Here is a 16634-nt window from a genome sequence, read left to right as displayed (position 1 = left end):
ACAGACACAGGATAATGAGGACACAGTGTTACAGACACTGGATAATGAGGATACAGTATTACAGAGACAAGATAATGAGGATACAGTATTACAGACACAGGATAATGAGGACACAGTATTACAGACACAGGATAATGAGGACACAGTATTACAGAGACAGGATAATGAGGATACAGTATTACAGAGACAGGATAATGAGGACACAGTATCACAGACACAGGATAATGATGATACAGTATTACAGACACAGGATAATGAGGATACAGTATTACAGAGACAGGATAATGAGGATACAGAATTACAGACACAGGATAATGAAGACACAGTATTACAGAGACAGGATAATGAGGATACAGTATTAGAGACACAGGATAATGAAGACACAGTATCACAGACACAGGATAATGATGATACAGTATCACAGAGACAGGATAATGAGGATACAGTATTACAGAGACAGGATAATGAGGACACAGTATCACAGACACAGGATAATGAGGACACAGTATTACAGAGACAGGATAATGAGGACACCGTATCACAGAGACAGGATAATGAGGATACAGTATTACAGACACAGGATAATAAAGACACAGTATTACAGAGACAGGATAATGAGGATACAGTATTACAGAGACTGGATAATGAGGACACAGTATTACAGAGACAGGATAATGAGGATACAGTATTACAGAGACAGGATAATGAAGACACAGTATCACAGAGACAGGATAATGAAGACACAGTATCACAGAGACAGGATAATGAGGACACAGTATTACAGAGGCAGGATAATGAGGATACAGTATTACAGACACAGGATAATGAGGATACAGTATCACAGAGACAGGATAATGAGGATACAGTATTACAGAGACAGGATAATGAGGATACAGTATTACAGACACAGGATAATGAGGATACAGTATTACAGAGACAGGATAATGAGGACACAGTATTACAGACACGGGATAATGAGGACACCGTATCACAGAGATAGGATAATGAGGATACAGTATTACAGACACAGGATAATAAAGACACAGTATAACAGAGACAGGATAATGATGATACAGTATTACAGACACAGGATAATGAGGACACAGTATTCCAGACACAGGATAATGAGGATACAGTATCACAGACACAGGATAATGAGGACACAGTATTACAGACACAGGATAATGAGGACACAGTATCACAGAGACAGGATAATGAGGACACAGTATCACAGAGACAGGATAATGAGGATACAGTATTACAGACACAGGATAATGAGGACACAGTATTACAGACACAGGATAATGAGGACACAGTATCACAGAGACAGGATAATGAGGATACAGTATTACAGAGACAGGATAATGAGGACACAGTGTTACAGACACAGGATAATGAGGACACAGTGTTACAGAGACAGGATAATGAGGATACAGTATTACAGAGACAGGATAATGAGGACACAGTATTACAGAGACAGGATAATGAGGATACAGTATTACAGACACAGGATAATGAGGATACAGTATTACAGACACAGGATAATGAGGACACAGTGTTACAGACACAGGATAATGAGGACACAGTGTTACAGAGACAGGATAATGAGGACACAGTATTACAGAGACAGGATAATGAGGATACAGTATTACAGAGACAGGATAATGAGGACACAGTATTACAGACACAGGATAATGAGGACACAGTATTACAGAGACAGGATAATGAGGATACAGTATCACAGAGACAGGATAATGAGGATACTGTATCACAGACACAGGATAATGAGGATACAGTATCACAGACACAGGATAATGAGGACACAGTATTACAGAGACAGGATAATGAGGATACAGTATCACAGACACAGGATAATGAGGACACAGTATTACAGAGACAGGATAATGAGGATACAGTATCACAGACACAGGATAATGAGGACACAGTATTACAGAGACAGGATAATGAGGATACAGTATCACAGACACAGGATATTGAGGACACAGTATTACAGAGACAGGATAATGAGGATACAGTATCACAGACACAGGATATTGAGGACACATTGTGATAAGTTGAGGATTACGAGGGGAATGTTGTAGAGACAAATCTCAGTGTGTGAGTGATCCCAGAGTGAGTGTCAGGTGACCTTGAGGGTGACGGGGGAGTGTTTCCGGGTCAGCGCCGGGTCATATCCGCTGGGTAATGGCGGCTCCGTGGGAGCTGTTTTGCTGGAAAGGAGCCTGGGGCCTGCCGTCCGTAGACACGGAGAGCCTGATGGTGCTGGTGGGTGTCAGCGGGGGAACAGGGACCCGGGACCCCCACCCCTCTCACCTCACCCCCCTCCCCACACCCCACACCCCACCCCCTCACACCCCACCCCCTCTCACCTCACCCCCTCTCACCTCACCCCCCACACCCCACCCCACACCCCACCCCCTCACACCCCACCCCCTCTCACCTCACCCCCTCTCACCTCACCCCCCTCCCCACACCCCACACCCCACCCCCTCACACCCCACCCCCTCTCACCTCACCCCCTCTCACCTCACCCCCCACACCCCACCCCCCCACACCCCACCCCCCCCACACCCCACCCCCTCACACCCCACCCCCTCACCCCCCTCCACAAACCCCACACCCCACCCCCTCACACCTCACCCCCACCTCACCCCCCACACCCCACACCCCACCCACTCACCCCCCCACACCCCTCATCCCTCACCCCCCACTCCCAAACCCTCATCCGACAACCAACACATGGTCAGGAGCAGCGAGTCTCCATGAGGTCTACCGCCGACAGGCGGGGGGTTACACCCCGGGTGGGGGGGGAGACTTGGGGACGGAGTGACAGACTGTGGGGGTTTATATAAATAATAACAGATACCCGGGAGGGAGTTACACACTTGGGGGGGAGGGTGGGGGTTTATATAAATAATAACAGATACCCGGGAGGGAGTTACAGACTGTGGGGGTTTATATAAATAATAACAGATACCCGGGAGGGAGTGACAGACTGTGGGGGTTTATATAAATAATAACAGATACCCGGGAGGGAGTTACACACTTGGGGGGGAGGGTGGGGGTTTATATAAATAATAACAGATACCCGGGAGGGAGTTACAGACTGTGGGGGTTTATATAAATAATAACAGATACCCGGGAGGGAGTTACAGACTGTGGGGGTTTATATAAATAATAACAGATACCCGGGAGGGAGTTACACACTTGGGGGGGAGGGTGGGGGTTTATATAAATAATAACAGATACCCGGGAGGGAGTTACAGACTGTGGGTTTTTTTTATAAATAATAACAGATACCCGAAAGGGAGTTAGACACTGGGGGGGTTTATATAAATAATAACAGATACCCAGGAGGGAGTTACAGACTTGGGGGAGGGGGGGGGGGTTTAAATAAATAATAACAGAAACCTGGGAGGGAGTTACACACTGTGGGGGTTTATATAAATAATCACAGATACCCGGGAGGGAGTTACACACTGTGGGGGTTTAGATAAATAATAACAGATACCCGGGAGGGAGTTACGGACTGGGGGTTTTTTATATAAATAATAACATACCCGGGAGGGAGTTACACACTGGGGGGGGTTTATATAAATAATAACAGATACCCGGGAGGGAGTTACACACTGGGGGGGGTTTATATAAATAATAACAGATACCCGGGAGGAAGTTTCACACTGGGGTGGGGTTTCTATAAATAATAATAGATACCCGGGAGGGAGTTACAGACTGGGGGGGTTTATATAAATAATAACAGAAACTCGGGAGAGAGTTACACACTGGGGGAGGGTGGTTTATATAAATAATAACAGATACCCGGGAGGGAGTTACACACTGTGGGGGGTTTATATAAATAATAACAGATACCCGGGAGGGAGTTACAGACTGTGGGGGTTTATATAAATAATAATAGATACTCGGGAGGGAGTTACAGACTGTGGGGGTTTATATAAATAATAACAGATACCCAGGAGGGAGTTACACACTGTGGGGGTTTATATAAATAATAACAGAAACCCGTGAGGGCCTTACATATTGGGGGAGTTTATATAAATAATAACAGATACCCGGGAGGGAGTTACACACTGGGGGAGTTTATATAAATAATAACAGATACCCGGGAGGGAGTTACGGACTGGGGGTTTTTTATATAAATAATAACATACCCGGGAGGGAGTTACACACTGGGGGGGTTTATATAAATAATAACAGATACCCAGGAGGGAGTTACAGACTTGGGGGAGGTGGGGGGGTTTAAATAAATAATAACAGAAACCTGGGAGGGAGTTACACACTGTGGGGGTTTATATAAATAATAATAGATACCCGGGAGGGAGTTACACACTGGGGGGGGTTTATATAAATAATAACAGATACCCGGGAGGGAGTTACACACTGGGGGGGGTTTATATAAATAATAACAGATACCCGGGAGGAAGTTTCACACTGGGGTGGGGTTTCTATAAATAATAATAGATACCCGGGAGGGAGTTACAGACTGGGGGGGGTTTATATAAATAATAACAGAAACTCGGGAGAGAGTTACACACTGGGGGAGGGTGGTTTATATAAATAATAACAGATACCCGGGAGGGAGTTACAGACTGTGGGGGTTTATATAAATAATAATAGATACCCGGGAGGGAGTTACAGACTGTGGGGGTTTATATAAATAATAACAGATACCCAGGAGGGAGTTACACACTGTGGGGGTTTATATAAATAATAACAGAAACCCGTGAGGGCCTTACATATTGGGGGAGTTTATATAAATAATAACAGATACCCGGGAGGGAGTTACACACTGGGGGAGTTTATATAAATAATAACAGATACCCGGGAGGGAGTTACAGACTGTGGGGGTTTATATGAATAATAACAGAAACCCGGGAGGGAGTTACATATTGGGGGGGTTTATATAAATAATAACAGATACCCGGGAGGGAGTTACAGACTGTAGGGGTTTATATAAATAATAACAGATACCCGGGAGCGAGTTACACACTGGGGGGGTTTATATAAATAATAACAGATACCCGGGCGGGAGTTACACACTGGGGGGTTTTATATAAATAATAACAGATACCCAGGAGAGGGTTACACACTGTGGGGTTTCTATAAATAATAATAGATACCCGGGAGGGAGTTATAGACTGGGGGGTTTTATATAAATAATAACAGATACCCGGGAGGGAGTTACAGACTGGGGTGGGTTACATCAATAATAACCGATACCTGGGATGGAGTTACAGACTGTGGGGGTTTATATAAATAATAACAGATACCCGGGAGGGAGATACAGACTATGAGGGTTTATATAAATAATAACAGATACCTGGGAGGGAGTTACACACTTGGGGGGGTTTAGATAAATAATAACAGATACCCGGGAGGGAGTTACGGACTGGGGGGTTTTATATAAATAATAACAGATACCCAGGAGGGAGTTACACACTGTTGGGGTTTATATAAATAATAACAGATACCCGGGAGGGAGTTACATATTGGGGGGGTTTATATAAATAATAACAGACACACGGGAGGGAGTTACACACTGTGGGGGTTTATATAAATAATAACAGATACCCGGGAGGGAGTTACACACTGGGGGGGTTTATATAAATAATAACAGATACCTGGGAGGGAGTTACACACTGGGGGGGTTTATGTAAATAATAACAGATACCCGGGAGAGAGTTACAGACTGGGGGGGTTTATATAAATAATAACAGACACCCGGGAGGGAGTTACACACTGGGGGGATTTATATAAATAATAACAGATACCCGGGAGGGAGTTACAGACTGTGGGGGTTTATATAAATAATAACAGATACCCGGGAGGAAGTTTCAGACTTGGGTGGGGGGGTTTATATAAATAATAACAGAAACCCGGGAGGGAGTTTCACACTGGGGAGGGTTTCTATTAATAATAATAGATACCCGGGAGGGCGTTACAGACTGGGGGGGATTTATATAAATAATAACAGAAACTCGGGAGGGAGTTACAGACTGTGGGGGTTTATATGAATAATAACAGAAACCTGGGAGGGAGTTACATATTGGGGGGGTTTATATAAATAATAACAGATACCCGGGAGGGAGTTACAGACTGTAGGGGTTTATATAAATAATAACAGATACCCGGGAGCGAGTTACACACTGGGGGGGTTTCTATAAATAATAATAGATACCCGGGGGGGAGTTACAGACTGTGGGGGTTTAGATAAATAATAACAGATACCCGGGAGCGAGTTACACACTGGGGGGGTTTATATAAATAATCACAGATACCTGGGAGGGAGTTACACACTGTGGGGGTTTATATAAATAATAACAGATACCTGGGAGGGAGTTACATATTGGGGGGGTTTATATAAATAATAACAGATACACGGGAGGGAGTTACACACTGTGGGGGTTTATATAAATAATAACAGATACCCGGGAGGGAGTTACACACTGTGGGGGTTTATATAAATAATAACAGATACCCGGGAGGGAGTTACAGACTGGGGGTTTTTATATAAATAATAACAGATACCTGGGAGGGAGTTACACACTGGGGGGGTTTATATAAATAATAAATGATACCCGGGACGGAGTTACACATTGTGGGGGTTTATATAAATAATAACAGATACCCGGGAGGGAGTTACACACTGGGGGGGTTTATATAAATAATAACAGATACCTGGGAGGGAGTTACACACTGGGGGGGTTTATGTAAATAATAACAGATACCCGGGAGAGAGTTACAGACTGTGGGGGTTTATATAAATAATAACAGACACCCGGGAGGGAGTTACACACTGGGGGGGTTTATATAAATAATAACAGATACCCGGGAGGGAGTTACAGACTGTGGGGGTTTATATAAATAATAACAGATACCCGGGAGGAAGTTTCAGACTTAGGGGGGGGTTTATATAAATAATAACAGAAACCCGGGAGGGAGTTTCACACTGGGGAGGGTTTCTATTAATAATAATAGATACCCGGGAGGGCGTTACAGACTGGGGGAGTTTATATAAATAATAACATATACCCGGGAGGGAGTTACAGACTGTGGGGGTTTATATGAATAATAACAGAAACCCGGGAGGGAGTTACATATTGGGGGGGTTTATATAAATAATAACAGATACCCGGGAGGGAGTTACAGACTGTAGGGGTTTATATAAATAATAACAGATACCCGGGAGGGACTTACAGACTGGGGGGTTTCATATAAATAATAACAGATACCTGGGAGGGAGTTACACACTTGGAGGGGTGGGGGGTTTATATAAATAATAACAGATACCCGGGGGGGGAGTTACAGACTGTGGGGGTTTAGATAAATAATAACAGATACCTGGGAGGGAGTTACACACTGTGGGGGTTTATATAAATAATAACAGATACCTGGGAGGGAGTTACACACTGTGGGGGTTTATATAAATAATAACAGATACCTGGGAGGGAGTTACAGACTGTGGGGGTTTATATAAATAATAACAGATACCTGGGAGGGAGTTACAGACTGTGGGGGTTTATAATAATAATAACAGATACCCGGGAGGGAGTTACAGACTTGGGGGGGGTGGGGGTTTTTAATACACAACAACAGAAACCTGGGAGGGAGTTACAGACTGGGGTGGGTTACATAAATAATAACCGATACCTGGGAGGGAGTTACACACTGGGGGGGGTTTATATAAATATTAACAGATACCCGGGATGGATTTACACACTTGGAGGGGGGGTGGTTTATATAAATAATAACAGATACCCGGGAGGGAGGTACACACTGTGGGGGTTTATATAAATAATAATAGATACCCGGGAGGGAGGTACACACTGTGGGGGTTTATATAAATAATAATAGATACCCGGGAGGGAGTTACAGACTGGGGGGATTTATATAAATAATAACAGATACCTGGGAGGGAGTTACACACTTGGAGGGGTGGGGGGTTTATATAAATAATAACAGATACCCGGGAGGGAGTTACAGACTGTGGGGGTTTAGATAAATAATAATAGATACTCGGGAGGGAGTTACAGACTGTGGGGGTTTATATAAATAATACCAGATACCCAGGAGGGAGTTACACACTGGGGGAGTTTATATAAATAATAACAGATACCCAGGAGGGAGTTACAGACTTGGGGGAGGTGGGGGGGTTTAAATAAATAATAACAGAAACCTGGGAGGGAGTTACACACTGTGGGGGTTTATATAAATAATCACAGATACCCGGGACGGAGTTACACACTGTGGGGGTTTATATAAATAATAATAGATACCCGGGAGGGAGTTACACACTGGGGGGGGTTTATATAAATAATAACAGATACCCGGGAGGGAGTTACAGACTGGGGGGGGTTTATATAAATAATAACAGAAACTCGGGAGAGAGTTACACACTGGGGGAGGGTGGTTTATATAAATAATAACAGATACCCGGGAGGGAGTTACACACTGTGGGGGGTTTATATAAATAATAACAGATACCCGGGAGGGAGTTACAGACTGTGGGGGTTTATATAAATAATAACAGATACCCAGGAGGGAGTTACACACTGTGGGGGTTTATATAAATAATAACAGAAACCCGTGAGGGCCTTACATATTGGGGGAGTTTATATAAATAATAACAGATACCCGGGAGGGAGTTACACACTGGGGGAGTTTATATAAATAATAACAGATACCCGGGAGGGAGTTACAGACTGTGGGGGTTTATATGAATAATAACAGAAACCCGGGAGGGAGTTACATATTGGGGGGGGTTTATATAAATAATAACAGATACCCGGGAGGGAGTTACAGACTGTAGGGGTTTATATAAATAATAACAGATACCCGGGAGCGAGTTACACACTGGGGGGGTTTATATAAATAATAACAGATACCCGGGCGGGAGTTACACACTGGGGGGTTTTATATAAATAATAACAGATACCCAGGAGAGGGTTACACACTGTGGGGGTTTCTATAAATAATAATAGATACCCGGGAGGGAGTTATAGACTGGGGGGTTTTATATAAATAATAACAGATACCCGGGAGGGAGTTACACACTGTGGGGGTTTATATAAATAATAACAGATACCCGGGAGGGAGTTACACACTGTGGGGGTTTATATAAATAATAACAGATACCCGGGAGGGAGTTACAGACTGGGGGGTTTTATATAAATAATAACAGATACCTGGGAGGGAGTTACACACTGGGGGGGTTTATATAAATAATAAAAGATACCCGGGACGGAGTTACACACTGTGGGGGTTTATATAAATAATAACAGATACCTGGGAGGGAGTTACACACTGGGGGGGTTTATGTAAATAATAACAGATACCCGGGAGAGAGTTACAGACTGGGGGGGTTTATATAAATAATAACAGAAACCCGGGAGGGAGTTACAGACTGGGGGGGTTTATATAAATAATAACAGACACCCGGGAGGGAGTTACACACTGGGGGGATTTATATAAATAATAACAGATACCCGGGAGGGAGTTACAGACTGTGGGGGTTTATATAAATAATAACAGATACCCGGGAGGAAGTTTCAGACTTGGGTGGGGGGGTTTATATAAATAATAACAGAAACCCGGGAGGGAGTTTCACACTGGGGAGGGTTTCTATTAATAATAATAGATACCCGGGAGGGCGTTACAGACTGGGGGGGATTTATATAAATAATAACAGAAACTCGGGAGGGAGTTACACACTGGGGGAGTTTATATAAATAATAACACATACCCGGGAGGGAGTTACAGACTGTGGGGGTTTATATGAATAATAACAGAAACCTGGGAGGGAGTTACATATTGGGGGGGTTTATATAAATAATAACAGATACCCGGGAGGGAGTTACAGACTGTAGGGGTTTATATAAATAATAACAGATACCCGGGAGCGAGTTACACACTGGGGGGGTTTCTATAAATAATAACAGATACCCGGGGGGGAGTTACAGACTGTGGGGGTTTAGATAAATAATAACAGATACCCGGGAGCGAGTTACACACTGGGGGGGTTTATATAAATAATAACAGATACCCGGGAGGGAGTTACACACTGTGGGGGTTTATATAAATAATAACAGATACCTGGGAGGGAGTTACATATTGGGGGGGTTTATATAAATAATAACAGATACACGGGAGGGAGTTACACACTGTGGGGGTTTATATAAATAATAACAGATACCCGGGAGGGAGTTACACACTGTGGGGGTTTATATAAATAATAACAGATACCCGGGAGGGAGTTACAGACTGGGGGGGTTTATATAAATAATAAAAGATACCCGGGACGGAGTTACACACTGTGGGGGTTTATATAAATAATAACAGATACCCGGGAGGGAGTTACACACTGGGGGGGTTTATATAAATAATAACAGATACCTGGGAGGGAGTTACACACTGGGGGGGTTTATGTAAATAATAACAGATACCCGGGAGAGAGTTACAGACTGTGGGGGTTTATATAAATAATAACAGACACCCGGGAGGGAGTTACACACTGGGGGGGTTTATATAAATAATAACAGATACCCGGGAGGGAGTTACAGACTGTGGGGGTTTATATAAATAATAACAGATACCCGGGAGGAAGTTTCAGACTTAGGGGGGGGTTTATATAAATAATAACAGAAACCCGGGAGGGAGTTTCACACTGGGGAGGGTTTCTATTAATAATAATAGATACCCGGGAGGGCGTTACAGACTGGGGGGGATTTATATAAATAATAACAGAAACTCGGGAGGGAGTTACACACTGGGGGAGTTTATATAAATAATAACACATACCCGGGAGGGAGTTACAGACTGTGGGGGTTTATATGAATAATAACAGAAACCCGGGAGGGAGTTACATATTGGGGGGGTTTATATAAATAATAACAGATACCCGGGAGGGAGTTACAGACTGTAGGGGTTTATATAAATAATAACAGATACCCGGGAGCGAGTTACACACTGGGGTGGTTTATATAAATAATAACAGATACCCGGGCGGGAGTTACACACTGGGGGGTTTTATATAAATAATAACAGATACCCAGGAGAGGGTTACACACTGTGGGGGTTTATATGAATAATAACAGAAACCCGGGAGGGAGTTACATATTGGGGGGGTTTATATAAATAATAACAGATACCTGGGAGGGAGTTACACACTGTGGGGGTTTATATAAATAATAACAGATACCTGGGAGGGAGTTACAGACTGTGGGGGTTTATATAAATAATAACAGATACCTGGGAGGGAGTTACAGACTGTGGGGGTTTATAATAATAATAACAGATACCCGGGAGGGAGTTACAGACTTGGGGGGGGGTGGGGGTTTTTAATACACAACAACAGAAACCTGGGAGGGAGTTACAGACTGGGGTGGGTTACATAAATAATAACCGATACCTGGGAGGGAGTTACACACTGGGGGGGGTTTATATAAATATTAACAGATACCCGGGATGGATTTACACACTTGGAGGGGGGGTGGTTTATATAAATAATAACAGATACCCGGGAGGGAGGTACATATCGGGGGGGTTTATATAAATAATAAAAGATACCCGGGAGGGAGTTACACACTGTGGGGGTTTATATAAATAATAATAGATACCCGGGAGGGAGTTACAGACTGGGGGGATTTATATAAATAATAACAGATACCTGGGAGGGAGTTACACACTTGGAGGGGTGGGGGGTTTATATAAATAATAACAGATACCCGGGAGGGAGTTACAGACTGTGGGGGTTTAGATAAATAATAACAGATACCTGGGAGGGAGTTACAGACTGGGGGTTTATATAAATAATAACAGATACCCGGGAGGGAGTTACAGACTTGGGGGGTGCGGGGGTTTTTAATAAACAATAACAGAAACCTGGGAGGGAGTTACAGACTGGGGTGGGTTACATAAATAATAACCGATACCTGGGAGGGAGTTACACACTGGGGGGGGTTTATATAAATATTAACAGATACCCGGGATGGAGTTACACACTTGGAGGGGGGGTGGTTTATATAAATAATAACAGATACCCGGGAGGGAGTTACATATCGGGGGGGTTTATATAAATAATAACAGATACCCGGGAGGGAGTTACACACTGTGGGGGTTTATATAAATAATAAAAGATACCCGGGAGGGAGTTACACACTGTGGGGGTTTATATAAATAATAACAGATACCCGGGAGGGAGTTACACACTGGGGGGGTTTATATAAATAATAACAGATACCCGGGAGGGAGTTACAGACTGTCGGGGTTTATATAAATAATAACAGACACCCGGGCGGGAGTTACACACTGGGGGGGTTTATATAAATAATAACAGATACCCGGGAGGGAGTTAGACACTGGGGGTAGTTTATATAAATAATAACAGATACCCGGGAGGGAGTTTCACACTGGGGGGGGTTTATATAATTAATAACAGATACCCGGGAGGGCGTTACAGACTGGGGGGCTTTATATAAATAATAACAGAAACTCGGGAGAGAGTTACACACTTGGGGGAGGGTGGTTTATATAAATAATAACAGATACCCGGGAGGGAGTTACAGACTGTGGGGGTTTATATAAATAATAATAGATACCCGGGAGGGAGTTACATATTGGGGGGGTTTATATAAATAATAACAGATACCCGGGCGGGAGTTACACACTGGGGGGTTTTATTTAAATAATAACAGATACCCGGGAGGGAGTTACAGACTGTGGGGGTTTATATAAATAATAACAGATACCCGGGAGGGAGTTAGACACTCTGGGGGTTTATATAAATAAAAACAGACACCCGGGAGGGTGTTACAGACTGGGGGGGGGCTTTATATAAATAATAACAGAAACCCGGGAGGGAGTTACATATTGGGGGGGTTTATATAAATAATAACAGATACCCGGGAGGGAGTTACAGACTGTAGGGGTTTATATAAATAATAACAGATACCCGGGAGCGAGTTACACACTGGGGGGGTTTATATAAATAATAACAGATACCCGGGAGGGAGTTACAGACTGGGGGGTTTTATATAAATAATAACAGATACCTGGGAGGGAGTTACACACCTGGAGGGGTGGGGGTTTTATATAAATAATAACAGATACCCGGGAGGGAGTTACAGACTGTGGGGGTTTATATAAATAATAACAGATACCCGGGAGGGAGTTACAGACTGTGGGGGTTTATATAAATAATAACAGATACCTGGGAGGGAGTTACAGACTGTGGGGGTTTATATAAATAATAACAGATACCTGGGAGGGGGTTACAGACTTGGGGGGGGCGGGGGTATTTAATAAATAATAACCGATACCTGGGAGGGAGTTACACACTTGGAGGGGGGGGCGTTTATATAAATAATAACAGATACCCGGGAGGGAGTTACACACTGGGGGGGGTTTATATAAATAATAACAGATACCCGGGATGGAGTTACACAATCGGAGGGGGGGGGTTCATATAAATAATAACAGATACCTGGGAGGGTGTTACAGACTGGGGGGGTTTATGCAAATAATAACAGAAACCCGGGAGTGAGTTACAGACTGTGGGTTTTTTTACAAAAAAATAACAGATACCCGGGAGGGAGTTACGGACTGGGGGGTTTTGTATAAATAATAACAGATACCCAGGAGGGAGTTACACACTGTTGGGGTTTATATAAATAATAATAGATACCCGGGAGGGAGTTACAGACTGTGGGGGTTTATATAAATAATAACAGATACCCGGGAGGGAGTTACACACTGGGGGGTGGTTTATATAAATAATAACAGATACCCGGGAGGGAGTTACATATTGGGGGGGTTTATATAAATAATAACAGATACCCGGGAGGGAGTTACACAATGTGGGGGTTTATATAAATAATAACAGATACCTGGGAGGGAGTTACAGACTGGGGGGTTTTATATAAATAATAACAGATACCCGGGAGGGAGGTACAGACTGTGGGGGTTTATATAAATAATAGCAGATACCCGGGAGGGAGTTACACACTGGGGGGGGTTTATGTAAATAATAACAGATACCCGGGATGGAATTACACACTTGGAGGGGGGTGGTTTATATAAATAATAACAGATACCCGGGAGGGAGTTACATATTGGGGGGGTTTATATAAATAATAACAGATACCCGGGAGGGAGTTACACACTGTGGGGTTTATATAAATAATAACAGATACCCGGGAGGGAGTTACAGACTGGGGGTTTTTATATAAATAATAAAAGATACCCGGGAGGGAGTTACACACTGTGGGGGTTTATATAAATAATAACAGATACCCGGGAGGGAGTTGCACACTGGGGGGGGTTTATATAAATAATAACAGATACCTGGGAGGGAGTTACACACTGGGGGGGGTTTATGTAAATAATAACAGATACCCGGGAGAGAGTTACAGACTGGGGGGGTTTATATAAATAATAACAGAAACCTGGGAGGGAGTTACAGACTGTGGGGTTGAAATAAATAATAACAGAAACCCGGGAGGGAGTTACAGACTGGGGGGGTTTATATAAATAATAACAGATACCCGGGAGGGAGTTACAGACTGTGGGGGTTTATATAAATAATAACAGAAACCCGGGAGGGAGTTACAGACTGGGGGGGTTTATATAAATAATAACAGACACCCGGGAGGGAGTTACAGACTGTGGGGGTTTATATAAATAATAACAGATACCCGGGAGGGAGTTAGACACTGGGGGTAGTTTATATAAATAATAACAGATACCCGGGAGGAAGTTTCAGACTGGTGGGGGTGTTTATATAAATAATAACAGAAACCCGGGAGGGAGTTTCACACTGGGGAGAGTTTATATAATTAATAACAGATACCCGGGAGGGCGTTACAGACTGGGGGGCTTTATATAAATAATAACAGAAACTCGGGAGAGAGTTACACACTTGGGGGAGGGTGGTTTATATAAATAATAACAGATACCCGGGAGGGAGTTTCAGTCTGTGGGGGTTTATATAAATAATAACAGATACCCGGGAGGGAGTTACACACTTGGGGGAGGGTGGTTTATATAAATACTAACAGATACCCGGGAGGGAGTTACACACTGTGGGGGTTTATATAAATATTAACAGAAACCCGGGAGGGAGTTACACACTTGGGGGAGGGTGGTTTATATAAATACTAACAGATACCCAGGAGGGAGTTACAGACTCTGGGTTTTTTTATAAATAATAACAGAAACCCGGGAGGGAGTTTCACACTGGGGGGGGGTTTATACAAATAATAACAGATACCCGGGAGGGAGTTACAGACTGTGGGGTTTATATAAATAATAACAGATACCCGGGAGGGAGTTACAGACTGGGTGGGGTTTATATAAATAATAACAGATACCCGGGAGGGAGTTACAGACTGTGCGGTTTTATATAAGTAATAACAGACACCCGGGAGGGAGTTACAGACTGTGGGGGTTTATATGAATAATACCAGATACCCGGGAGGGAGTTACACACTGGGGGTGTTTATACAAATAATAACAGATACCCGGGAGGGAGTTATTGACTGTGGGGGTTCATATAAATAATAACAGATACCCGGGAGGGAGTTACAGACTGGGGGGGTTTATATAAATAATAACAGATACCCGGGAGGGGGTTACAGACTGGGGGGGGGGTTTATATAAATAATAACAGATACCCGGGAGGGAGTTACAGACTGTGGGGGTTTATATAAATAATAACAGACACCCGGGAGGGAGTTACAGACTGTGGGGGTTTATATGAATAATACCAGATACTCGGGAGGGAGTTATACACTGGGGGGGTTTATACAAATAATAACAGATACCCGGGAGGGAGTTACATACTGGGGGGGTTTATATAAATAATAACAGATACCCGGGAGGGAGTTACAGACTGGGGGAGTTTATATAAATAATAACAGATACCCGGGAGGGAGTTACACACTGGGGGAGTTATATAAATAATAACAGATACGCGGGAGGGTGTTACACACTGGGGGGATTTATATAAATAATAACAGATACCCGGGAGGGAGTTACAGACTGTGGGGGTTTATATAAATAATAACAGATACCCGGGAGGGAGTTTCACACTGGGGGGGGTTTCTATAAATAATAATAGATACCCGGGAGGGCGTTACAGACTGGGGGGTTTTATATAAATAATAACAGATACCCGGGAGGGAGTTACACACTGGGGGGGTTTATATAAATAATAACAGATACCCGGGAGGGAGTTACACACTGGGGGGGTTTATATAAATAATAACAGATACCCGGGAGGGAGTTACAGACTGTGGGGGTTTATATGAATAATAACAGATACCCGGGCGGGAGTTACACACTGGGGGGTTTTATATAAATAATAATAGATACCCAGGAGAGGGTTACACACTGTGGGGGTTTATATAAATAATAATAGATACCCGGGAGGGAGTTACAGACTGGGGGGTTTTATATAAATAATAACAGATACCCGGGAGGGAGTTACAGACTTGGGGGGGGGGGGCGGGGGTTTTTAATAAATAACAACCGATACCTGGGAGGGAGTTACACAATTGGAGTGGGTGGGTTCATATAAATAATAACAGATACCCAGGAGG

General features: G+C 43.5%; 1 protein-coding gene across 1 annotated transcript in view; it reads left to right on the top strand.

Annotated features, from left to right (window-relative positions):
• The first annotated feature begins 2188 nt into the window (after positions 1–2188).
• mtx1b (metaxin 1b) overlaps positions 2189–16634 on the top strand; it is a 29422-nt gene continuing 14976 nt past the window's right edge. The window contains exon 1 of the mRNA XM_060820564.1: positions 2189–2286. Coding sequence (XP_060676547.1) covers positions 2206–2286 — 81 coding nt within the window. The 5' untranslated portion in view covers positions 2189–2205. The remainder of the gene's footprint in view (positions 2287–16634) is intronic.

The sequence above is a fragment of the Hemiscyllium ocellatum genome, chromosome 50 (assembly GCF_020745735.1).
Source record: "Hemiscyllium ocellatum isolate sHemOce1 chromosome 50, sHemOce1.pat.X.cur, whole genome shotgun sequence".
NCBI lineage: Eukaryota > Metazoa > Chordata > Chondrichthyes > Orectolobiformes > Hemiscylliidae > Hemiscyllium > Hemiscyllium ocellatum.
This window is presented reverse-complemented; position numbering and strand designations above follow the sequence as displayed.